Source organism: Bufo bufo, chromosome 2 (assembly GCF_905171765.1).
Source record: "Bufo bufo chromosome 2, aBufBuf1.1, whole genome shotgun sequence".
Lineage (NCBI taxonomy): Eukaryota > Metazoa > Chordata > Amphibia > Anura > Bufonidae > Bufo > Bufo bufo.
Window position 1 is genome coordinate 765,964,744 of NC_053390.1, and position 22,030 is coordinate 765,986,773.

Here is a 22,030-nt window from a genome sequence, read left to right on the forward strand (position 1 = left end):
TATCTGTGGTCTGTATACATTTGTGGGCTGAGTTGCAAAATCTATAACAGTCCCCTTGTACCATATAGTAATACTGGCGTCTTCTTACTCTTATGCGACAGAGGGAGCTGTACACAAGGAAAGGGAAGTGAAGAACTCAAATTCATGGAGAGGTCATCTGTAAGTCACTGGGTGTCACCGCCAGCTCTGTGAGAAGATGTGGCAGACGTTCTTCTCTACCTGTTGTATGATGTTCTTTGTTTTGGTTTCACTTTCTTATCTCTTTTCCTTCTCCCAGCTGTCACCTATTTGCACTGATTGTCTCCCTTTATATTCCCTCCCATACTGCCTCACTTTGCGGTTTATACTTCTTCCTGGATTGTGTTCACTGCTGGATGCTCCTTCTCCTGATTCCTCAGATAAGTCTGTTTCCTTTATTTGTGTTTCTTACTGGCTTGATTGTAGGTGACCCTGACTCCGTCCGTATTAAGTGCAGGGAGCCGGTGGTCGTGTCCCCTTACTATTATAGGGTTTTCAGGTGTCACATAGTATAAGGTACGAGGGCATGCAATCGTCTACCATAAAGATCTTTGCATGGGCATAGCAGTCAGGGAGAGCTCTAGGGGTTTTATAGGGCTCACCCATATTCTCCTTAGTTTGGGATCAAGCCAGTCGGATGTTTATTTATAAGTTCCAGCTTTCTGCAACACCATCCGTGACACTGGATCTTCCCTTCACTGCTTCATTTAAATGTGTTTTAATATATTTATTACGAATTAATGTCACTTTTTATTGATGGTAGAAGGGGGGTGCAATTTGCCTGCTCCACCTAGGGCATCTAAATACCTCGTCCCGGCCCTGGTTCCAGTAGTTGTTATACAGGGTGGCCCACAAAAAAGTAGCCCGCCTCCAGGGATAGTATGACAAAATGAACTAGCATGTGGATTTTTTTTTTTTAATTACCCACAAGTCACAATAGATGCTGAAAGTGGTCCGCGTTCACGTCTATGCATCTTTGGGTACGTCGGACTATGTTGGCTGATACTGCTTACAGCTCTTTAACAGTGATGCTGCAGAAGAAAAATTCTCCTGCTTTTTCCAACAAGATGGGGCAACATGCCACACCTCACGGAACTTACTGGCACGGGTTCAGGAACTGTTTATGGAAGAGTGAACTGGCCACCACTAGTGATGAGCGAAGCGAGCTTCGGATGCTACATCTGAAGTCGCTTCATTCAAAACCGCGGATTAATACTGCACGGAGAGTATTAAAATGTACGGGCTCCGATGAGCCAAAGTCAGTTATTCGTGAAGTCGCATGAGACTTTGTTGAATAACTTCGGCAGTTGATTTTTACAGTGGAAAAACTTTGGTTTCAATTGGTGCAGTATTAATCCGAAGTTTTGAACAAAGTGACTTTGGATGTAGCATCCGAAGCTCGCTTCACTCATCACTAGCCACCATGTTCCCCAGACTTGTCCACCCGCAGCTTTTATCTGTGGGGAAATGGAAAACATAAAGTATCCGCTAGCAATCCATATCCCCTGAATGAACTCAAGTAAAACATCACAAACACTATCCGCAGCATCACTGCTGAAAAGCTGCAAGCAGTATCAGCCAACATAGTCCGACGTGCCCAGAGATGCATACATGTGAACGGGGACCATTTTCAGCATCTTTTGTGACTTGTGGGTAATTAAAAAACAAAAAACTGTTTGTTCATCTTGTCATACTATCGCTGGAGGCGGGTTTCTTTTTCATGGGCCACCCTGTATAATAGAGCATTAGCACCACTCTTTAATATGCTAATTAAAGTGACTAGAAATTACATAACTACTTATAGCAAAAGATTGACATTACCTTTACAGCAAGACGATCATCTGTCGAATTTCTACCATATCCAATATATAACTCAGTTCTCCCTGCAAATTTCTCAACCTCCTCGCTGAGTACAATGTCACTATACAGGTTAAATGTTTGAAGAGCTTCCTAAAATAATAAATAATAAATATATTGAAAGATGCTAATAATTAAATATGAATAAATCAATTTTTTTTTATTAAACTGTAAAACACTAGCACTAGTTATTTCTTTTAAAACAAAATTTAAAAAAATACACTGCATGTTCTGTTACACATATTTAGGGACGAACGAATAGACTTCGGATGAAACATCTAAGGTCGATTTGCATAATACTACGATCTAATACTGTACGGAGCAGGAGCTCCGTACAGTATTAGAATGAATTGGCTCCGATGAGCCGAAGTTATTGCTTTACATAATAACTTCAGAAATCAATTTCTACTGTAAAAAAAAACATTTCCCAAACTCAGGTTTGGTTCCAGGGTCCCTACACATAATGTTATTGTAACGGACCGTTTCAGCAGACAAGGGGTTAAAATCCGTTTAGGCGATAAGCCCCTTTCTGAGAGACAGGCACAGCTACTGCAGGATACACCAAACTCCCGAACTGGATACAAAATAGCACTCCAAACTGGAACCTCACGAATAGCTGCTAGCAGACGAACAGGAATCAGCTTACACTCCTGGCAGTCAGTCTCTAACAGCATACAGCGGATCCCCCCAATAACGAGACAAGGCTCCGTGTTGAGGGTCAAGCAGTGGTCTGACTGTACTTCACGTACAGCCTCTTTTATTCATAAACCACAAACATAGTACTGCCCACAGGGGTTTGAAATACAACCAATCAGTAATTTACAACACATACAATGTAACTACAGCAACCAATCGTTCACGCCCCCAGAGGACCAGAATGAAGACTGTGGCATAGGACAGATACAGCATATCCCCACAATGCATCATGGTCTCCTCCTCTCTGTCCCGGAGACAACCTGAGGAGCAATCCAATTATCTCTGAGGACAAAGGGAGATCGCCAATACACATGTGAGGACAACAGAACAGACATCACCATTTAAACACACAATGGGACAATGGCACAATAGAAACACACCCAGCATTTTCCTCCCAAGCTGACAAGTTACACTTATTATAAATTGTTACAACTTTGTGAGTTTACATTGGCCATACATATAACTTACATCAATTTAAACAGTATAACTTTGGGACAAACCTATCCAAAATTCACTTGAATCGGTTCAGGGGTTTAAAAGTTAGTATATGGCCCATAATCCAGGGGCAAGAGGCCAGCAGCCAGTCCTCTCCAAAACTCAGTGGCGAGGTTGGTTTCGCCACACATCTCCCCCCCCCCCAGGGAAGACTAACCAGATACCTGACCTCACGCCGGTCGGTACCTGAGTTAGTCTGGCAGCCCACCCACAACCCAATACTGGACATGTTGAATTTAGTAGCCTGTCTCTGTCCAGTGAGTCCACCAAGGTTATGTTGGAAGCTGGTACTCCCGGTCTCTGTGTTGCTCCCTGGCTTGGAGTGGAGGTTGCTTTGTGGGCAGGGATCAGCGGTACTCTGCCCTGGTGCCAGCGCTACCACGGAAGAAGCCTGGTTGGAGCCTGGTTGTTGGAGGGGGAGACCGACTGTCTCTGCCCCCTGTGCTGTAAGTGCAGAGACCACGGTCCCATCTGCACTGTTGTGGGGCTTACTGTCTCCCCCTGGTGCATTAAGCTGCCGCTGGGGAGAGGGGGTAACGAGCTCCTCTCCCATACATACTTCCAGCCACTGGGGAGGGCGACCGACCGTCTCCGCTCCCAATACAGTGTCCTGCTGCTGGGGAAAGGAGACTGGGCTCTCTATTCCCTGCTGGACACTCTGCCGCTGGGGGACAGGACCGACTGTCTCTGCCCCCTGTAACTCCGCCTGCCGCTGGGGAATGGAGACTGGGCTCCCAATTCCCCAAAAATCATGCTGCTGCTGGGGGGCAGGAACAACTACCTCTTCCCCCTGTAACTCAGCCTGCCGCTGAGGAGGGAGGACGCTGCTCTCCTCTCACTGCACTTCACACTGCCTTCCCGGCATATCACTCTGCTGCTGGGGGGCAGGAACAACTACCTCTGCCCCCTGTAACTCAGCCTGCCGCTGAGGAGGGAGGACTCTGCTCTCCTCTCCCTGCATTTCACACTGCCTTCCCGGCATATTACTCTGCTGCTGGGGGGCAGGAACAACTACCTCTGCCCCCTGTAACTCAGCCTGCCGCTGGGGAGGGAGGACGCTGCTCTCCTCTTCCTGCACTTCACACTGCCGCTGGAGAATGGAGACTGGGTTTGTCACCTTACTGTCCTGCTGAGCCTTCTCACTGGCGTGGAACAGCTGCTGGTAGCCCTGTTCCAGCTCCATCTCCCGGGTCACCAGGTGGACCAGGTCCTGCTCAATCTCATGAGTGTCGTCCCAGTCATACCTGCTCTCCCTCCATTCCAAGAGATCATGGAACCGGGCTTGTGTAGGGCTCCCAAACTCCAGCTCTGAAAAAGTCTCCCATAACAAGCCAGGACCATCAAACTCCTCTCCCTCCGGCTTGTCATGCTCAGCTGTCCTGGGTAGGTACTGTGCCCCATACCACCAGAGCGCCTGGTAGGCATCTTCCAGCCACAGCTCCCGCCATGCTAGGAGTTCCAATTCCTTTACCCATTCCTCCCGGGGCTGCTCTCCCAGAAAGGGCATCCGCAGGGCTACTCGCTTCTGCAACCGCTGGTCTTCCGTGGGGAGTCTCTCGTCCTGCATATACTCCACAATACCCAGTACCTGGTACCAGATGCCTTTGCGGACTGCATCTCGGTCATCCATGACACCCTCATCGTACTCCACTGCTGTTTCCATTCTGGTGCTGTCAGGGTCGCTGTACTGGGACATGCGTTGCCCTCAAATTGTAATTCCAGGGAATGATGTTTCTTTGTAGCTGTCCTTCTGGGCTGTGGGAACGATCCCACTGCTGCCACCAATGTAAAGGACCGTTTCAGCAGACAAGGGGTTAAAATCCGTTTAGGCGATAAGCCCCTTTCTGAGAGACAGGCACAGCTACTGCAGGATACACCAAACTCCCGAACTGGATACAAAATAGCACTCCAAACTGGAACCTCACGAATAGCTGCTAGCAGACGAACAGGAATCAGCTTACACTCCTGGCAGTCAGTCTCTAACAGCATACAGCGGATCCCCCCAATAACGAGACAAGGCTCCGTGTTGAGGGTCATGCAGTGGTCTGACTGTACTTCACGTACAGCCTCTTTTATTCATAAACCACAAACATAGTACTGCCCACAGGGGTTTGAAATACAACCAATCACAATGGGACAATGGCACAATAGAAACACACCCAGCATTTTCCTCCCAAGCTGACAAGTTACACTTATTATAAATTGTTACAACTTTGTGAGTTTACATTGGCCATACATATAACTTACATCAATTTAAACAGTATAACTTTGGGACAAACCTATCCAAAATTCACTTGAATCGGTTCAGGGGTTTAAAAGTTAGTATATGGCCCATAATCCAGGGGCAAGAGGCCAGCAGCCAGTCCTCTCCAAAACCCAGTGGCGAGGTTGGTTTCGCCACAGTTATACTGCCTAGTACTGTACAAAAAAGAATCTTTTAACTAAAAAAATAACAATATGGAAGATAATAGTTGGCAGAATTTTATTATCGGATTGATTAGCTTCATAAGTGTAAAAAATAGATCATTAATGTAGATCTGTTCACAGAGGTATAGACCAGGGTTCCTCAACTCCAGTCCTCAGGGCCCACCGGCCGGTCATGTTTTCAGGATTTCTTTAGTATTGAGCAAGTGATCTAATTAGTGTCAGTGCATCAGGACTTATCACAGGTTTTCATTCTGAGGGATATTCTCAAATTGTGACCGGTAGGTGGGCCTTGAGGACTGGAGTTGAGGAACACTGGTATAGACTATAGACTCAGCTACAAGTAAGCGAGAGAGATTTATCAAACTGTTGTAAAGTAGAACTGGCTTAGTTGCCCATAGCAGACAATCCACCTTTGATTTTAAAAAAGGAGATGTGAAAAATTAAAGGTGGGATCTGATTGGTCACTATGGGCAACTAAGCCAGTTCCCCAGAATAGTCTCCAATTCAGTATATTATTTACTAAAGAAGACTGAGTTTGCAACAAAGAATACCGTAGGACAAAAATAATTCAGAGTGGATTGATCTGGTTAAGATACCTTATGATTCGAGGGTGGTACTGGGACACCTCTTCCTTTCAACCAAACTGGCTATAGCCCAAAATTGGAAATCACGGAATGTCCCTAGTTTAATGGAGGTTATCCGTAAACTAAACTCTACTTATATACATGAGAGGGTGGTGGCGGGAGCTGGAGACGCATTGGTGAGGTTTGAGAGGGAATGGAGACTTTGGAGGTCCTCTCCGCTCGTGTACCATCTCTTGATTAAGATGGTTTTATATGTAGAATGACGACCTGTTGTACAAGATGATACCTGTATAGATATTGCCTAAATGACTGCACTGTACGTCTTTAGTTTATTTTTGTTTGTCGTATATTTATTGCTGTATTGGTTGCGGCTAAGTCGGTGCTGCCAATGTGGCTATGTAAAGCGCGGACTGTGTAGCCGTTTTTTTTTATTCATAATCATGTATGTTTTAAAAATTAATAAAAAGTATTAAGAAAAAAATAATAATAATAATAATTCAGAGTGGGGGGCTGGTTCAAGTGATTAAGGAACAGAGCGGGATTCAGGTGATCATGGTGCAGAGCAGGATTTCAGGATCAGGAGCAGGGTGGCCATATACCCTACAGGGAAATTTTCCCATGAGCTGATGCTCAGGGGGCCACCTAAGCCCTCCTCACGGCCGCTGGCCAGGTACATAATGATCTGATTCTCTCAGCATTAATGCTAGGAGCATCAGATACTTATGCACTGGCGAGCAGCGGCAGATGTCCTCCTAAATTCAACTGTATCACTGTCCTCAGTATAGTTATAGGGCAGTATGTTATGCTGCACTGTGGTACTTGGATTTGTTGGGGCAGAATTTGGTGCTGCACTATGGTATTGCTGGCCCCGTCTATGTGTGGCTTCTGTTGTCCCTGCCTACTTGTGTTTCCCCACCTTTTGTCAGTTTGGACTCATCTAGAACTTGGGGCCACATTTAGTTTTTTTTTCCAAGGCCACTTTAAGTTCCCAGTCCGCCCCTGATAGGAACTCAGAGCAGGATTCAGGCAATCAGGCTGCAGAAAGGATTCAGGCAATTGGGGTGCAAGCAGGATTTTAGGCAGGAATAACTTACCTCATTAATATCAGAAATATTAGAATCTGTTAAAATGCCAAATCTAGACTGCAAACATTCATATGCCTTGTCCTTTATATGGTTATTGAAGCCAGTTCCATACTTCACATCAGCTTTATCTGTAAAACAATAAGGTTAATTTATATATACCGGTGAGTGGCAACTAGTTTTGCATAGTTTTTCCATTAAAAGTAACCTGCAAGGGTACATTCACATAATTGCGATTTTGGAACTGTTGAAGTCTATGGGTGTATTCACACGGCCATTTTTTAATGGCCTGTAAATAACAGCAAACAAAATTCCCTTTCTAGGAGATGAAATTCAACTTGTCATAGAAACATAGAATGTGTCGGCAGATAAGAACCATTTGGCCCATCTACTCTGCCCAATATACTGAATACTATGGATAGCCCCTGGCCCTATCTTATATGAAGGATGGCCTTATGCCTATTCCATGCATGCTTAAACTCCTTCACTGTATTTGCAGCTACCACTTCTGCAGGAAGGCTATTCCATGCATCCACTACTCTCTCAGTAAAGTAATACTTCCTGATATTACTTTTAAACCTTATAATTTAGAACTATGTCCTCTTGTAGCAGTTTTTCTTCTTTTAAATATTCTCTCCTCTTTTACCTTGTTGATTCCCTTTATGTATTTAAAAGTTTCTATCATATCCCCTCTGTCTTGTCTTTCTTCCAAGCTATATATGTTAAGTCTCGCAATACTTCAAGAAATAGAGCTTAAAAAAAAAAAGCTTCTGGACACTAACCAAGGATTCAAAAATAATATATGATAGCAAAAGGCATGTTAGGAAGGCGAGTGTTACTTCACACTTATATACACTACCTCCTAGGGTCCCTAGCTGAAGGGTGCCCCTGTGTGAGTTATTAAATGCAAGGGTTGTTCCCATCTGGGGATAGATGGGAATAACCCCCGTAGGAATAACCAGGCGGGAATAATCATATATTAATTCTGTAACCCCTTAGTGGTTAGTATCCAGAAGCTTGAGTTTTTAGTTAATTTAGCTCTATTTTATGAAGTACTAGCAGAAGGACCCGGCTTCGGACGTGTATATTTTATCTATTTAATTAAATGTTTGCGTGTGTCGTTAAAAAATATTGACAATAATCCCTATGACAGTGACATCTATAGTACCCTTCCCCTTAACAGTGACCTCCACAGCCCCCCCACCCCTTAACACTGACCATCCCCCCACAGTGCCCAAACTCTCTAAAGTTGGACCTACACAGTAGCCCACCCCCTTAACTTTGACCTTCACAGCAACCTGCTCCTTTAACAACGAGTTCCACAGCACCCCACCCCCTTGAGAGTGACCTCCACAGGGGCCCACCCCATTAACAGTGACCTCTACAGCACCCGCCCCTTAACACTGACCATAAGTTACAGTCCCCTTAACTGACCTCCATCCTTCCCGGCCCCCTTAACAGAGACCTCCACAGTGACGGCCCCTTTAACAGTGACCTCCACTGTACCCCGCTCCCTTAACAGTGACCTCACAGTACCCCACTGCCTTAACAGTGACCTCACAGTACCCCGCTGCCCTTTTAATAGTGGCCTCCACAGTCCTCTCCTCCCTTAACAGTGACCTCCACAGCGGCCTGCCTCCTTAACAGTGACATCCACAGCAGCCGCCCCTTTATTAGTGACCTCCACAGTACCCCGTCTCGTTAACAGTGATTTCCACAGTAACCCACCCCCTTAACAGTGACCTCCACAGAGCTCTGTTCCCTTAAAATGTGGCCTCCACAAACCCCTACCACCTTAACAGTGACCTCTACAGCACCCTGTCCCTTAACACTAACCTCCATAGCGGACCGTCCCCTTAATTGTGACCTCCAATGTTCCCTGCCCCCTTAACAGAGACCTCCACAGCGCCCGCCCCCTTAACAGTGACCTTCATAGCGGCCCGCCCCTTTATTAGTGATCTCCACAATACTCCATCTCCTTAACAGTGATTTCCACAACACCCCACCCCCTTAACAGTGGCCTCTACAGCAATCTGCCCTTTAACACTGACCTCCATAGTGGACTGTCCACTTAACTGACCTCCACAGCAGCCTGCCCCTAGGGTGGCCAGAGGTCCGGTTTTAGGCCGAACAGTCCGGCTTCTATCGGCTAAAGTAGGTCATGTGATGTGCCATATTTGCATTTTTGGGGGAATATCTCAGGAACTGTACCTCCTAGAGAGCTGAGACCCGGTCTAAATCTTCTCAGACACCTGGTGTACCTGCGTGCCAAATTTTGTGATTGTAAAAGCGGATTCCTTTAGTGGACATACACATACACTCAGCTTTATATATTAGATTTGATTATTAAAGGTTAAGTTTTATGATAAGGTAACAAGGCTATCAAGTCCTCAACATCCATGTGTCTGGGTATGTTGCTGACAGTCTGCTCTCCTCCTTCTGAGTTTCCTGGGAACCAACCAGAAATAACCTTGTTTTAATGTACGTCAGATGGGTGCACTTCTTTCTAATGCGATTAAAAACTGTCCCATTGACTTCCATGTGGTACGTCTGGCTGTCAATATGGCCAATAATAGGACATGTCCTATTTTGTGATGGCAGTTATTGCAGTATATTTCTCTGTGACCCCATAGGGTGACTAAGATATACAAATACTTTAAACAAAATTCCCTGTCTGGGAAACTAAATCAAACTTTTCACCCTATTATCATAAAACCCAGTTTTAGGGACAACTCTGTGAATGTTCTTGAGTGGCCCACCCAGAGTATTGACTTGAACCCAATCAAAAATCTCTGGAACTACCTAAAAAATGGCTGTCCACCAATGTTTCTCATCCAACCTAACAGAGCTTGAGAGGATCTGCAGAGAAGAATGGTAGGAAATCTCCAAATCCAGGTGTGCAAACCTTGTGGCATAATACCCAACAAGACCGGAGGCTGTAATTGCTGTCAAAGGTTCTTCAACTAAGTCCTGAGTAAAGGGTCTTGTTAAAGATAAGCGAACTTAGAATTTTTCAGATGATGAATGAACTTGAACCTTTTCAGGTTTGTTTCGAACAAATCCAGTAAAACTGCACTTGGCATAATTTTACAGCACATGTCGTTGGGAAAAAAAGCTCTAGGGGGGGAAGAAGGGTGCTCACATGACCCTAAGAGAAAGTGGGGGTGGGCTTGCCCCGATTGGCTCACAGGCCGACAGACTAAATTAGCCAATTAATCCTGCAGCAGGCAGGGAGGTGCCCGAGCAGAATGTCATTCTGTGCTGGGCTGTGAATGAGGGTGGTTGGGTGTAGCAGTGTCTGCCGGAAAAACGATCTTAGGGAGTCAGGGATAGTGAAAAGTCAATCAAGCTTGTATTCTACTGTCAGGGTCAATGAAGGGAAAGGATACAATTACAAAGAAGAAGAATTGTGTGTGTAGAATAGAGACAGGAAGGGAAAGCTGTCAGCCAGGTAGTGAGAAGGGAGGAGCTGAGGCTGGGTGTGCCTGCTAGCACAACTGCTGCAAACCACAAAAGCACCTACCTACAAGGACATTATTAAAAAAAATTCCCCATTTTAACACAAATATTTTTTGTGGAGGTTGAGGGGTGGGTGTAATAAGTAGTGTTGGGCACGAATATTCAAATCGAGAATATCGGCACTTTGAGAATTCGCGAATATTTAGAATATAGTGATATATATTCGGAATTTAGAATATTCTAGATTTTCTTTTTATAAGTAACCTACCTTCTTGCTTGTGGGCCAATGTGAAGGTAGCAATGTCTTTGTCTGAGCTTAGCAACATCCCTAGCAACCAATAGGAAAGTTGCCTACCCCTTTAGTATAGAAGAACCTCCCCAGCAGCCAGTGTATGTAGTATTTTGCAGATCTGAGAGACAGCAGTGTCATTGCTGTGCTCTGTGCTTTCCTGTGTCATTACATTAGATAGTTAGTTAGTTAGTGTGTGTATGTATGTATATATATATATATATATATATATAATTACAGAAAGTTAGTGGGAGATAGTGATATTAGATAGTGTAGCTAGTACTGCTGTCCATACATACATGCATACATACATAGTGCTGTGATGTCACAAGTTCACAACAATACTTAGTGCACTAATATGTAGTCAGACCTGTTAAAATGGGACGTTGCCCATATTGCGCCAAAATATTCGCATCATTAGTGCCGATTTCGCAATCACGAATATATTGGAGCACTTTATCTGCATATAAAGCTAATGTTATGTTCTGCCGTGCCAACCATTTTCTCCAGTCTAAGAAAACTTCTAGTAGCTTGAAAAATGTAGCTATAGTGACCCACGTCTATATTGCGCGCGCATTATGTGCATATTACATTGCCGATTTTCGCAATCAAGAAATGGCTAATTCGCGAATATATCACGAATATTCTACCACATATTTGCGAAATATCGCAAATTCGAATAGTGCCCCTGCCGCTCATCACTAGTAATAAGCACAAAACTGTACAACACATGCTCAATCTAGTATTTTAAATCTCATTGAAAACACCTGAAATACTAGTCCAAACTCAGTGTAAGGGCATCTCACATACATAGTTATTAAAAAATGTCGTTTTCCTGTTTAAGTTTTAAAAAAACATATAGAATAGCAGGGTAGCGGACAAAAACATCAGTGATTTAAAACTTAATATTAGTGCAAAGTTTATTTATTTCTATTGCCACACAGTTCCATTTTTTTTTTTTTTTTTTTGGGGGGAGGGGGTGTTATTGAATTTATTCAAACCAGCATATAGGTGATCATTACATTAAAACATAGGGTAGCACACCAAATTATCTGAGTGATAAAATTATATTAAGCATCAGGCCCCAATGATCCATTTACATTTAGTTATTTTGGCACAATTTTGTTTATTTGATCACTACACCAATGCACAGATTAGCGCACCAAATTACACTGTGTACAGAATTATTAGGCAAATGAGTATTTTGACCACATCATCCTCTTTATGCATGTTGTCTTACTCCAAGCTGTATAGGCTCGAAAGCCTACTACCAATTAAGCATATTAGGTGATGTGCATCTCTGTAATGAGAAGGGGTGTGGTCTAATGACATCAACACCCTATATGAGGTGTGCATAATTATTAGGCAACTTTCTTTCCTTTGGCAAAATGGGTCAAAAGAAGGACTTGACAGGCTCAGAAAAGTCAAAAATAGTGAGATATCTTGCAGAGGGATGCAGCACTCTTAAAATTGCAAAGCTTCTGAAGCGTGATCATCGAACAATCAAGCGTTTCATTCAAAATAGTCAACAGGGTCGCAAGAAGCGTGTGGAAAAACCAAGGCGCAAAATAACTGCCCATGAACTGAGAAAAGTCAAGCGTGCAGCTGCCAAGATGCCACTTGCCACCAGTTTGGCCATATTTCAGAGCTGCAACATCACTGGAGTGCCCAAAAGCAGAAGGTGTGCAATACTCAGATATGGCCAAGGTAAGAAAGGCTGAAAGACGACCACCACTGAACAAGACACACAAGCTGAAACGTCAAGACTGGGCCAAGAAATATCTCAAGACTGATTTTTCTAAGGTTTTATGGACTGATGAAATGAGAGTGAGTCTTGATGGGCCAGATGGATGGGCCCGTGGCTGGATTGGTAAAGGGCAGAGAGCTCCAGTCCGACTCAGACGCCAGCAAGGTGGAGGTGGAGTACTGTTTTGGGCTGGTATCATCAAAGATGAGCTTGTGGGGCCTTTTCGGGTTGAGGATGGAGTCAAGCTCAACTCCCAGTCCTACTGCCAGTTTCTGGAAGACACCTTCTTCAAGCAGTGGTACAGGAAGAAGTCTGCATCCTTCAAGAAAAACATGATTTTCATGCAGGACAATGTTCCATCACACGCGTCCAAGTACTCCACAGCGTGGCTGGCAAGAAAGGGTATAAAAGAAGAAAATCTAATGACATGGCCTCCTTGTTCACCTGATCTGAACCCCATTGAGAACCTGTGGTCCATCATCAAATGTGAGATTTACAAGGAGGGAAAACAGTACACCTCTCTGAACAGTGTCTGGGAGGCTGTGGTTGCTGCTGCACGCAATGTTGATGGTGAACAGATCAAAACACTGACAGAATCCATGGATGGCAGGCTTTTGAGTGTCCTTGCAAAGAAAGGTGGCTATTTGGTCATTGTTTTGTTTTTGAATGTCAGAAATGTATATTTGTGAATGTTGAGATGTTATATTGGTTTCACTGGTAAAAATAAATAATTGAAATGGGTATATATTTGTTTTTTGTTAAGTTGCCTAATAATTATGCACAGTAATAGTGACCTGCACACACAGATATCCCCCTAAAATAGCTAAAACTAAAAACAAACTAAAAACTACTTCCAAAAATATTCAGCTTTGATATTAATGAGTTTTTTGGGTTCATTGAGAACATGGTTGTTGTTCAATAATAAAATTAATCCTCAAAAATACAACTTGCCTAATAATTCTGCACTCCCTGTATCTGTGAGTGATAACGTGATAATAAGTGTCAGGCCTCAATCATCTGTCTTCATTTATTTATTTATTTATTTATCCACATGGTTCCAAATATTTTTTGGGGGTTGTTTAATCTAATTAAACAGCATATAAGTGATCACTACACCAATACACAGGGTAGTACACCAAATTATCTGGGAGTGATAACGTGATAATCCGTTTTTATTTATTGCTTTCTCCACATGGTGCCAATTTTTTGGGGGGGTTGTTGTTCAATTTAATAAAACCAGCATATACATGATTACTGCACCAATACACAGGGTAGGACAGAAAATTATCTGTGAGGTCCAGAAATGTCACGGCTACAGAGGGATTCCAAATGAAAGACCCTAAGCCAGAATGTGGGTAGTAGAAGTACCAGCTATCCACCTAGATGTAGTAGTAGTAGTAGTAGTAGGCTGCGGTGGTCCCTGCTGGTTTTGGAAAGGCACAATATTATCGTTGAGGAGAAAGAGAATGAGATTGTGGATTGGATGGCTCAATCCTCCTCTCAGGCACAGCAGGATGATGTGGCGGTGACTTCGGAGTCTGACACCAAAGAAGGCTTTAAGTGGAGTTCTCTCAGTCTTTACTGCCCCTTCCGATAGGGGCACCTTCATTTTTCTTAAGTGGCAAGAAAACCCCACCACATCCTACGGCAAATAGTCTCCCTGTTGGCGACTTGTGCGCGAGCAGTCAGCGCGTATGTACAGCCCTTAGAAGGAGGTTGAGGAGGTGACTGTAGACCCCAGGCATAGCGGTGTTGGTGGTGGTAGTAGTGGTACCTGTAGCGACAGTGGCAGTCGGGGCAAATGCAGAGCAGGGGAGGGGACCAAAGAACCCACCATGATATCCTACAGCAACGGTCAGCAACCTTCAGCACTGCAGCTGTTGTGAAACTACGATTCCCAGCATGCTCCATTCATTTCTATGAGAGTTCTTAGAAGAGCAAAGCAAGTATGCATGCTGGGAGTTGTAGTTTCACAACAGTTGGAGTGCTGGAGGTTGCCTACCTCTGTCCTAAAGTCTGATAGAAGCGGCAGGGAGAGTGAGGACTCTGATGACAATTGTGTGCTGGGCAGGACCTGGGAGCCAGATTGGGGTGCTGAGGGAGAGCCAACATCAGAGAAAGAGGATGGTGGCGGCAGTAATAAAGAGTAGAGACCACATTCCTTGCAGGGCCATGTCTGCTTCGGGTTCTAGTGTTGCTGCTGATGCTGTGGGTGGGTTAGGCCCAAAACATGTCAGAGCTAAGCCCAGCTCAGTTGCCTCTAGCTTTGTGTGAGTATCTCCTGTCTGGCAGTTTTTTTCCACGCTGCCAAAAGACGGAAGCATTTCTGCTTCTTCTGCTCAGATGACTCCTTCTTCTTTCCATCGTCAGCCATTTTTAACAGAATATGTGGCACAGAAACAACTCTACATGCCCAGCAATCCTCTGGTGAGCAAGCTTAATTTCCACCTGGCCAAATGGCTGGTAGTGCAGTTGCCGCCGTGCCTTTTAGTCAAGTTTACTGCATTTAAGGAGCTAATGGTGTGTGCTCAGCCTCCCTGGAACATACCTAACCAGCATTATCTCTCCCAAAAAAAACATCCCTGCCTTAAACTCAGACGTGGCGGACAACGTGGGCTGCTCTCTGCGATTCTTGCTGTGCGTCAAGGTTAACACCATGGTGGACAATAGGAGCAGCTCTTATGACGAGGGAAGGTACATGTCTTTCATGGCCTACTGGGTCAATATTTTTTGCTGCATCAGTGAGGCAGCACCCCTGCAATGAGGCCAGGTCCTTTTGACCCCCCATAATAGTGTTGGCCTGGCTCCTACACCAGCAGACATTTGCTAAAGTACATCAAGCAGCAAACATTCCACTGGCTGTCACTCCGCTGACTCTAACTGGGCATAGTGGTCACCGACAATGGGCACAACATCCTGGTCGCCTTGAATCTGGGGCAAATAACACCTGCTCACTGCATGGCACACGTCATTAATCTAGTGTGCAAAAGGTAAATTTCCCCTCCGACTCCGCTGAATTCCTCCCTACTTGCTACGTGCAGTCGGCCTGTCATTTAACAACTCTGGACGTTCACCGGCGGTTGTACAAATAGAAGAAATATCTCTCCTCACAATATTAACTGTGTGAAGCAATAGACTTATTTATGGTCTGGATTGTTCTTACCCGAAGAATGGTTTGTAGTGTCGGGAGGGGATTTATATTGATATATGGAGAAGCGGGACATTACAATCGGTTTGGCAATGAAATGGAGGATGGAAATAAAAAGGACAAACTGTGGCATGAATTAATTTGACTATCTTGACCAACTATGCTTTTGCCATATTTTTGGATCATGGAGATATTTGCCACTATACCGGCTGGTTGGGGAAGCAGCGGCATTTGCTATACTTAATGAGCGTGAGATTTTAGTGGTGCTAATTATATTAACTACAGCTGTGCTAATTACATTAACGGCATGACATGTACTAACTTAATTAACTGTTCGCCTGCTATAAAATTTATTTTTTGGTTTGCCACTGTAATTGTGAAACTTGCCGTGTCTGTGTGATCTCGCTATATTGGCTGGTTGGGGGGGATGGGGGGCGCGGCATTGGCCATTGAAATTGGCACGAAGTTTAACCGCGCAAATTAAACTAATGGCATGATAAGAACCTATTTAAATAATCTTGTAGCTATATAATTCACTGCTTGCCAGCTACCTATTAGTAAAAGTTGCTGTGCCCTGTTTCCCAAAAGCAATTGGGATGGTTAAATTATGCAGCCTTACTAATTAGTAGAGGTTTGAAGACGTGCTGACTACATTAATAGGTTTGCGACTTCACTTGTATTATTGATACTAATGTGGGGGTATGGAATAACTTAACGGACTGTTGGAGTAATAATTGTAGATGTATCATATCCTATATTATCGGAGGACAGCTCTTTTTGGAGGGGTATATATGTACGGGCATAACCCACAGTAGCTCGCGCTGGTAAAAGCTGGCCGTTCTGTGTCCGGACGCCCAACAGGCTTAAGGAGGATTACTTTTTTATTATTAATTAATTACCATATTTGGTGCTTGTGGACGTCCGGTCATAGTGGGTCTGAATAATCTGTTGACACGGGGTGATAAAAAAAAAAAAAGTGAGAAAATTGCTGGGAAATAGGGATAGGAGGAATGTTTTAGACATCAAATTTAAAAAAAAGGGAAAGAAAGAGAAAGAAAGAAGGGAAAGGGGGGAAGGGAGGAGGAGGGAGGAGAGAGAGGGAAAGAAAAAGTGAAGGGGAGGAAAAAAGAAAAAAGAAAAAAAAAGAAAGAAAGAAAAATGTCTAGACAGGGGGTGGGTAAAAAGGGGAGAACCCAATTAGAACTAAACACCTCGATAGACCAAAACAACAAATGTTGATTAATATAAGTGGACAGATTAGCCCTCCTAAGAGAAGGAAGGATAATATAGTACAAATTGCAGAGGGGGAACCTACTTGTTCAATAGAGAAATCTAATGTGACACCAGTGGCGGGTGAATTCCAGTCTGGAGGGAGTAGTAATAATCAATCAAAAGAGCTGGAGATAACTACCTCTGCTCAGGAGGAGCAGGGGCCAAGCTTGCAGGATATATTCCAAGAAATAAAAAAATGCAATCTTGCAATACAGGATCTCTCCCTCCAGACTGGAAATATAAAGGAAACGGTGGGACTCCTGAGGACAGACCTCTAAAAATATAAAGATAGGCTAGTAGATGTAGAAAAGAGGATCTCGGAGGCGGAGGACCTGTTACAGACAACAGCAAAAGAAAAAAAGTGTATTAAAGTAAGAAAATAGAGAACTTAAAAATAAATTACTTGATCTTGAAAATAGATCCAGGAGGGCTAATTTGAGATGCCTGGGGTTCCCGGAGGGTGTGGAAGGACGGGACCCTTGTGGATTTATACAAACCTGGCTCAGGGAGCAAATGGGCCAGGATATTTCAGATCATAAAAACTTTATAGAGCGAGTTCACAGATTGTCGGCAAGGATCCCCCCTCCGGGAATGAGACCACGACCAATTATAATTAATTTTTTGTCGGTTAGAGATAAGGAGGAGGTAATACGTAGGTCAAGAATCAAGGGGAAATTAGAATATGCGGGCACGGCAATAATGTTGTTTTCCGATTATGCACAAGAAACAGTAAGAAAAAGAACCCAATTTATAGATATTAAAAAAAAGCTGCGTTCAAAAAATGTAAGCTATTCAATGATGTTTCCGGCTAGGCTGAGAGTTGAATGGGGAAATAAGACATGGTTCTTTGATACAGCTGAGGCAGCGCAAGATTGGATTAAATAAAACATAAAATGCTGAGGGAGCGGGGCTGGGGCTTGGTCGGGAGGGAGTAATGCAAGAGAGAGGGCCAGGTTTTGATATTATCCTGGGCCATTCAGGTGGGGTGGGATGGGGGGGGGGGGTTTGTAACCTGTTGCGGCGTTTGCTTCTGGGTAGGAGGCTACAAGTGGAATATATTCTTATGTCCCCCTTTTTTGGACGCCCAAATGGATAGATGTAGATTAAATAATATCCAATTAAGTAATACTAGGTCAAAATTAAGAAATATTACATTAGAACTGGGGTGGATCGATATTTGGAGGGAGATGAACCCCAAGTCAAAAAGATACTCATGTTTTTCTCAAACATAGGAGTTTATCACGAATTGACTTACTTTTTACTGATAATAAAGGTGCACAGGATATTGAACAAGTTAAATATGGAAGAAGAGGGATTTCGGATCACAACCCAATTATTACAAAGATAAAAACACAAAAAAAAAATAGAGGGATAAGGATAAGTATAGGTTGGATTAATATAATGGGTATTCACGATAGGATAATAAAAGAGATTAGGGAATATTTCAAGATTAATGAGGGGTCAACTGGAAATAATATAGTATGGGACGCTGCAAAGGCTTTTATAAGAGGGATTGTCACCAAATATACTATGATGTATAGAAAGAGTATAAAGAAAACTATTATGGACTTAGAAAATGAGGTGGAAAAACTTGAAATAAAGTATATAGATGACATATAGTTCAAAATTATAAAGAGTGGACAGATAAAGCAGCTAAATTTGAAATGGAGCTGCTTTTAATGGCCGAACAACAGAAAGAAAATTATGTATGGCATAATTTCATACATGCACATATACCCGGCAAAAAATTGGCAGCCTTGGTAGCAACTCCCATTAAAAACAAATATATTTATAGTTTGACAGATAAATCTGGTCATAAAATTACAGAACAATCAGCTAAAATAATTCTCCTTAAGGAATACTTCGAAGATATGTATAGTAGTAAGACAAATAAGAGTGGGGGGGAACTACAACAGTATCAGGGTAAAATCTCTATTTCAATGTTAACAGCTGATCAAAGAGAAAGTTTAGAAGCCCCTATAAATTCGGTAGAGGTAGAGGCAATATTGTCTAAGATAACTAAGAATAAGACCCCAGGAATAGATGGGATTCCATTTGAGATTTACAGAGGGATGCGAAAGTTTGGGCAACCTTGTTAATCGTCAAGATTTTCCTGTATAAATCGTTGGTTGTTACGATAAAAAATGTCAGTAAAATATATCATATAGGAGACACACACAGTGATATTTGAGAAGTGAAATGAAGTTTATTGGATTTACAGAAAGTGTGCTATAATTGTTTAAACAAAATTAGGCAGGTGCATAAATTTGGGCACTGTAGTCATTTTATTGATTCCAAAACCTTTAGAACTAATTATTGGAACTCAAATTGGCTTGGTAAGCTCAGTGACCCCTGACCTACATACACAGGTGAATCCAATTATGAGAGAGTATTTAAGGGGGTCAATTGTAAGTTTCCCTCCTCTTTTAATTTTCTCTGAAGAGTAGCAACATGGGAGTCTCAAAACAACTCTCAAATGACCTGAAGACAAAGATTGTTCACCATCATGGTTTAGGGGAAGGATACAGAAAGCTGTCTCAGAGATTTCAGCTGTCTGTTTCCACAGTTAGGAACATATTGAGGAAATGGAAGACCATAGGCTCAGTTCAAGTTATGGCTCGAAGTGGCAGACCAAGAAAAATCTTGGATAGACAGAAGCGACGAATGGTGAGAACAGTCAGAGTCAACCCACAGACCAGCACCAAAGACCTACAACATCATCTTGCTGCAGATGGAGTCACTGTGCATCGGTCAACCATTCGGCACACTTTACACAAGGAGATGCTGTATGCGAGAGTGATGCAGAGGAAGCCTTTTCTCTGCCCACAGCACAAAAAGTGCCACTTGAGGTGGGCTAAATCACATTTGGACAAGTGAGCTTCATTTTGGAATAAGGTGCTGTGGACTGATGAAACTAAAATTGAGTTGTTTGGCCATAACAAGGGGCGTTATGCATGGAGGAAAAAGAACACAGCATTCCAAGAAAAACACCTGCTACCTACAGTAAAATATGGTGGTGGTTCCATCATGCTGTGGGGCTGTGTGGCCAGTGCAGGGACTGGGAATCTTGTCAAAGTTGAGGGACGCATGGATTCCACTCAGTATCAGCAGATTCTGGAGACCAATGTCCAGGAATCAGTGACAAAGCTAAAGCTGCACCAGGGCTGGATCTTTCAACAAGACAACGACCCTAAACACTGCTCAAAATCCACTAAGGCATTTATGCAGAGGAACAAGTACAACGTTCTGGAATGGCCATCTCAGTCCCCAGACCTGAAAGTAATTGAAAATCTGTGGTGTGACTTTAGTTCATTCAGGTTTGATGGCTTAAGATGTTTTGTAAAGAGGAATGGTCCAAAATACCTTCAACCAGAATCCAGACTCTCATTGAAACCTACAGGAAGCGTTTAGAGGCTGTAATTTCTGCAAAAGGAGGATCTACTAAATATTGATTTTATTTCTTTTTTGTGGTGCCCAAAATTATGCACCTGCCTAATTTTGTTTAAACAATTATAGCACACGTTCTGTAAATCCAATAAACTTAATTTCACTTCTCAAATATCACTGTGTGTGTCTCCTATATGATATATTTAACTGACATTTTTTATCGTAACATCCAACGATTTATACAGGAAAATCATGACGATTAACAAGGTTGCCCAAACTTTCGCATCCCACTGTATGTACAATATAAAGAGTTATTGATTCCGAAACTTCTTACAATGTGGACCGCATCGCGGGAGATAGGGAAACTCCCAGATTCTGAAAGAGAGGCTCTGATAACACTTATCCTAAAATCAGGGAAAGACCCAACATTACCAGACTCATATCGCCCTATCTCATTAATAAACATCGATAATAAAATATTAGCTAAGATCTTAGCAAATAGACTTGGAAGAGTGGCCCCGGGGATTGTCCATGAGGATTAATCGGGCTTTATGCCAGGTAAAACTAGAACTGATAACCTAATGAGATATTTTATGGGTATCCAACTGGAGCCCTCAAATGTTGGAGAACGTATGATTATAACTTTAGATGCCTTCAAGGCCTTCGATACGATAGAGTGGCCCTTTCTATTTGCTACATTGACGAGAATGGGATTTGGACATAATTTTATAGACTGGGTCAGGCTGCTGTATACTGAGGCCTCCGCAAGGGTGATGTTGAATGGCGAGTACTCTGATAAAATAAGCATTGGCTGGGGGGTTAGGCAGGGTTGTCCCCTATCCCCCTTGCTATTCGCTATAGCTATGGAACCTTTGGCTGATTTGATTAGACAAGATAAGGAAATTGAGGGGTTCAGGTTTGGGGCCCATGAGGAAAAAATTTCCCTATATGCAGATGACATCATGCTGTTTGTCGGATTGCATGGTTCACTAGGGAGGATTTTCCAAGTATTTAAAGACTATAGTAACTATGCAGGTTTGAATATAAACTGGTCGAAATCAGCCTGTATCCCGATTGATCCTCTGAATGTTTTTTTACCGGGCCCGCTCGAAATTAAAGAGAGGCAGGGACCGGTTAAGTATTTAGGCATTCAGATAACATCTAGTCCTGGGGATTACGTACAGTTAAACGTACTCCCAAAAATACATGAGATGCGTAAAAGGATAGGGGTTTGGAAAAACATGCACATTTCGATGGCGGGTCGTATCTCGCTAGTGAAAATGTGCATGTTGCCTTCCTTGAACTATATACTTTGGAACACATCAGTAATAATTCCTAAGAGAACTATTAAAAAAATAGCCACCGTAATAACTGATTTGATATGGAGAGGGAAAAAACCAAGAATAAGAACACAGATTTTGTGTATTCATGAGAAAGAGGGTGGATTATCAGTGCCCGATTTGGATCTCTATTTCCTGGCTGGTCAGATAAAAAATATGATAACGTGGAGTAAATCATAAATCATACAGCTGCAAGAGTATGATTGCGGGGTTTAATAAAAATCCGGCA

The 22,030-nt window shown here is 43.1% G+C and overlaps 1 protein-coding gene across 3 annotated transcripts in view; it reads right to left on the bottom strand.

The window, feature by feature from the left end:
• The window catches only part of LOC120990315, a 459,898-nt gene that overhangs the window by 263,455 nt on the left and 174,413 nt on the right, over window positions 1–22,030 (bottom strand). For all 3 annotated transcript variants that reach the window (XM_040419046.1, XM_040419047.1, XM_040419045.1), the window contains exons 8-9: window positions 7,172–7,290; window positions 1,840–1,968 (exon numbers count right to left, since the gene is read on the bottom strand). In XM_040419046.1, the coding sequence (XP_040274980.1) occupies window positions 1,840–1,968; window positions 7,172–7,290 (248 nt within the window). The remainder of the gene's footprint in view (window positions 1–1,839; window positions 1,969–7,171; window positions 7,291–22,030) is intronic.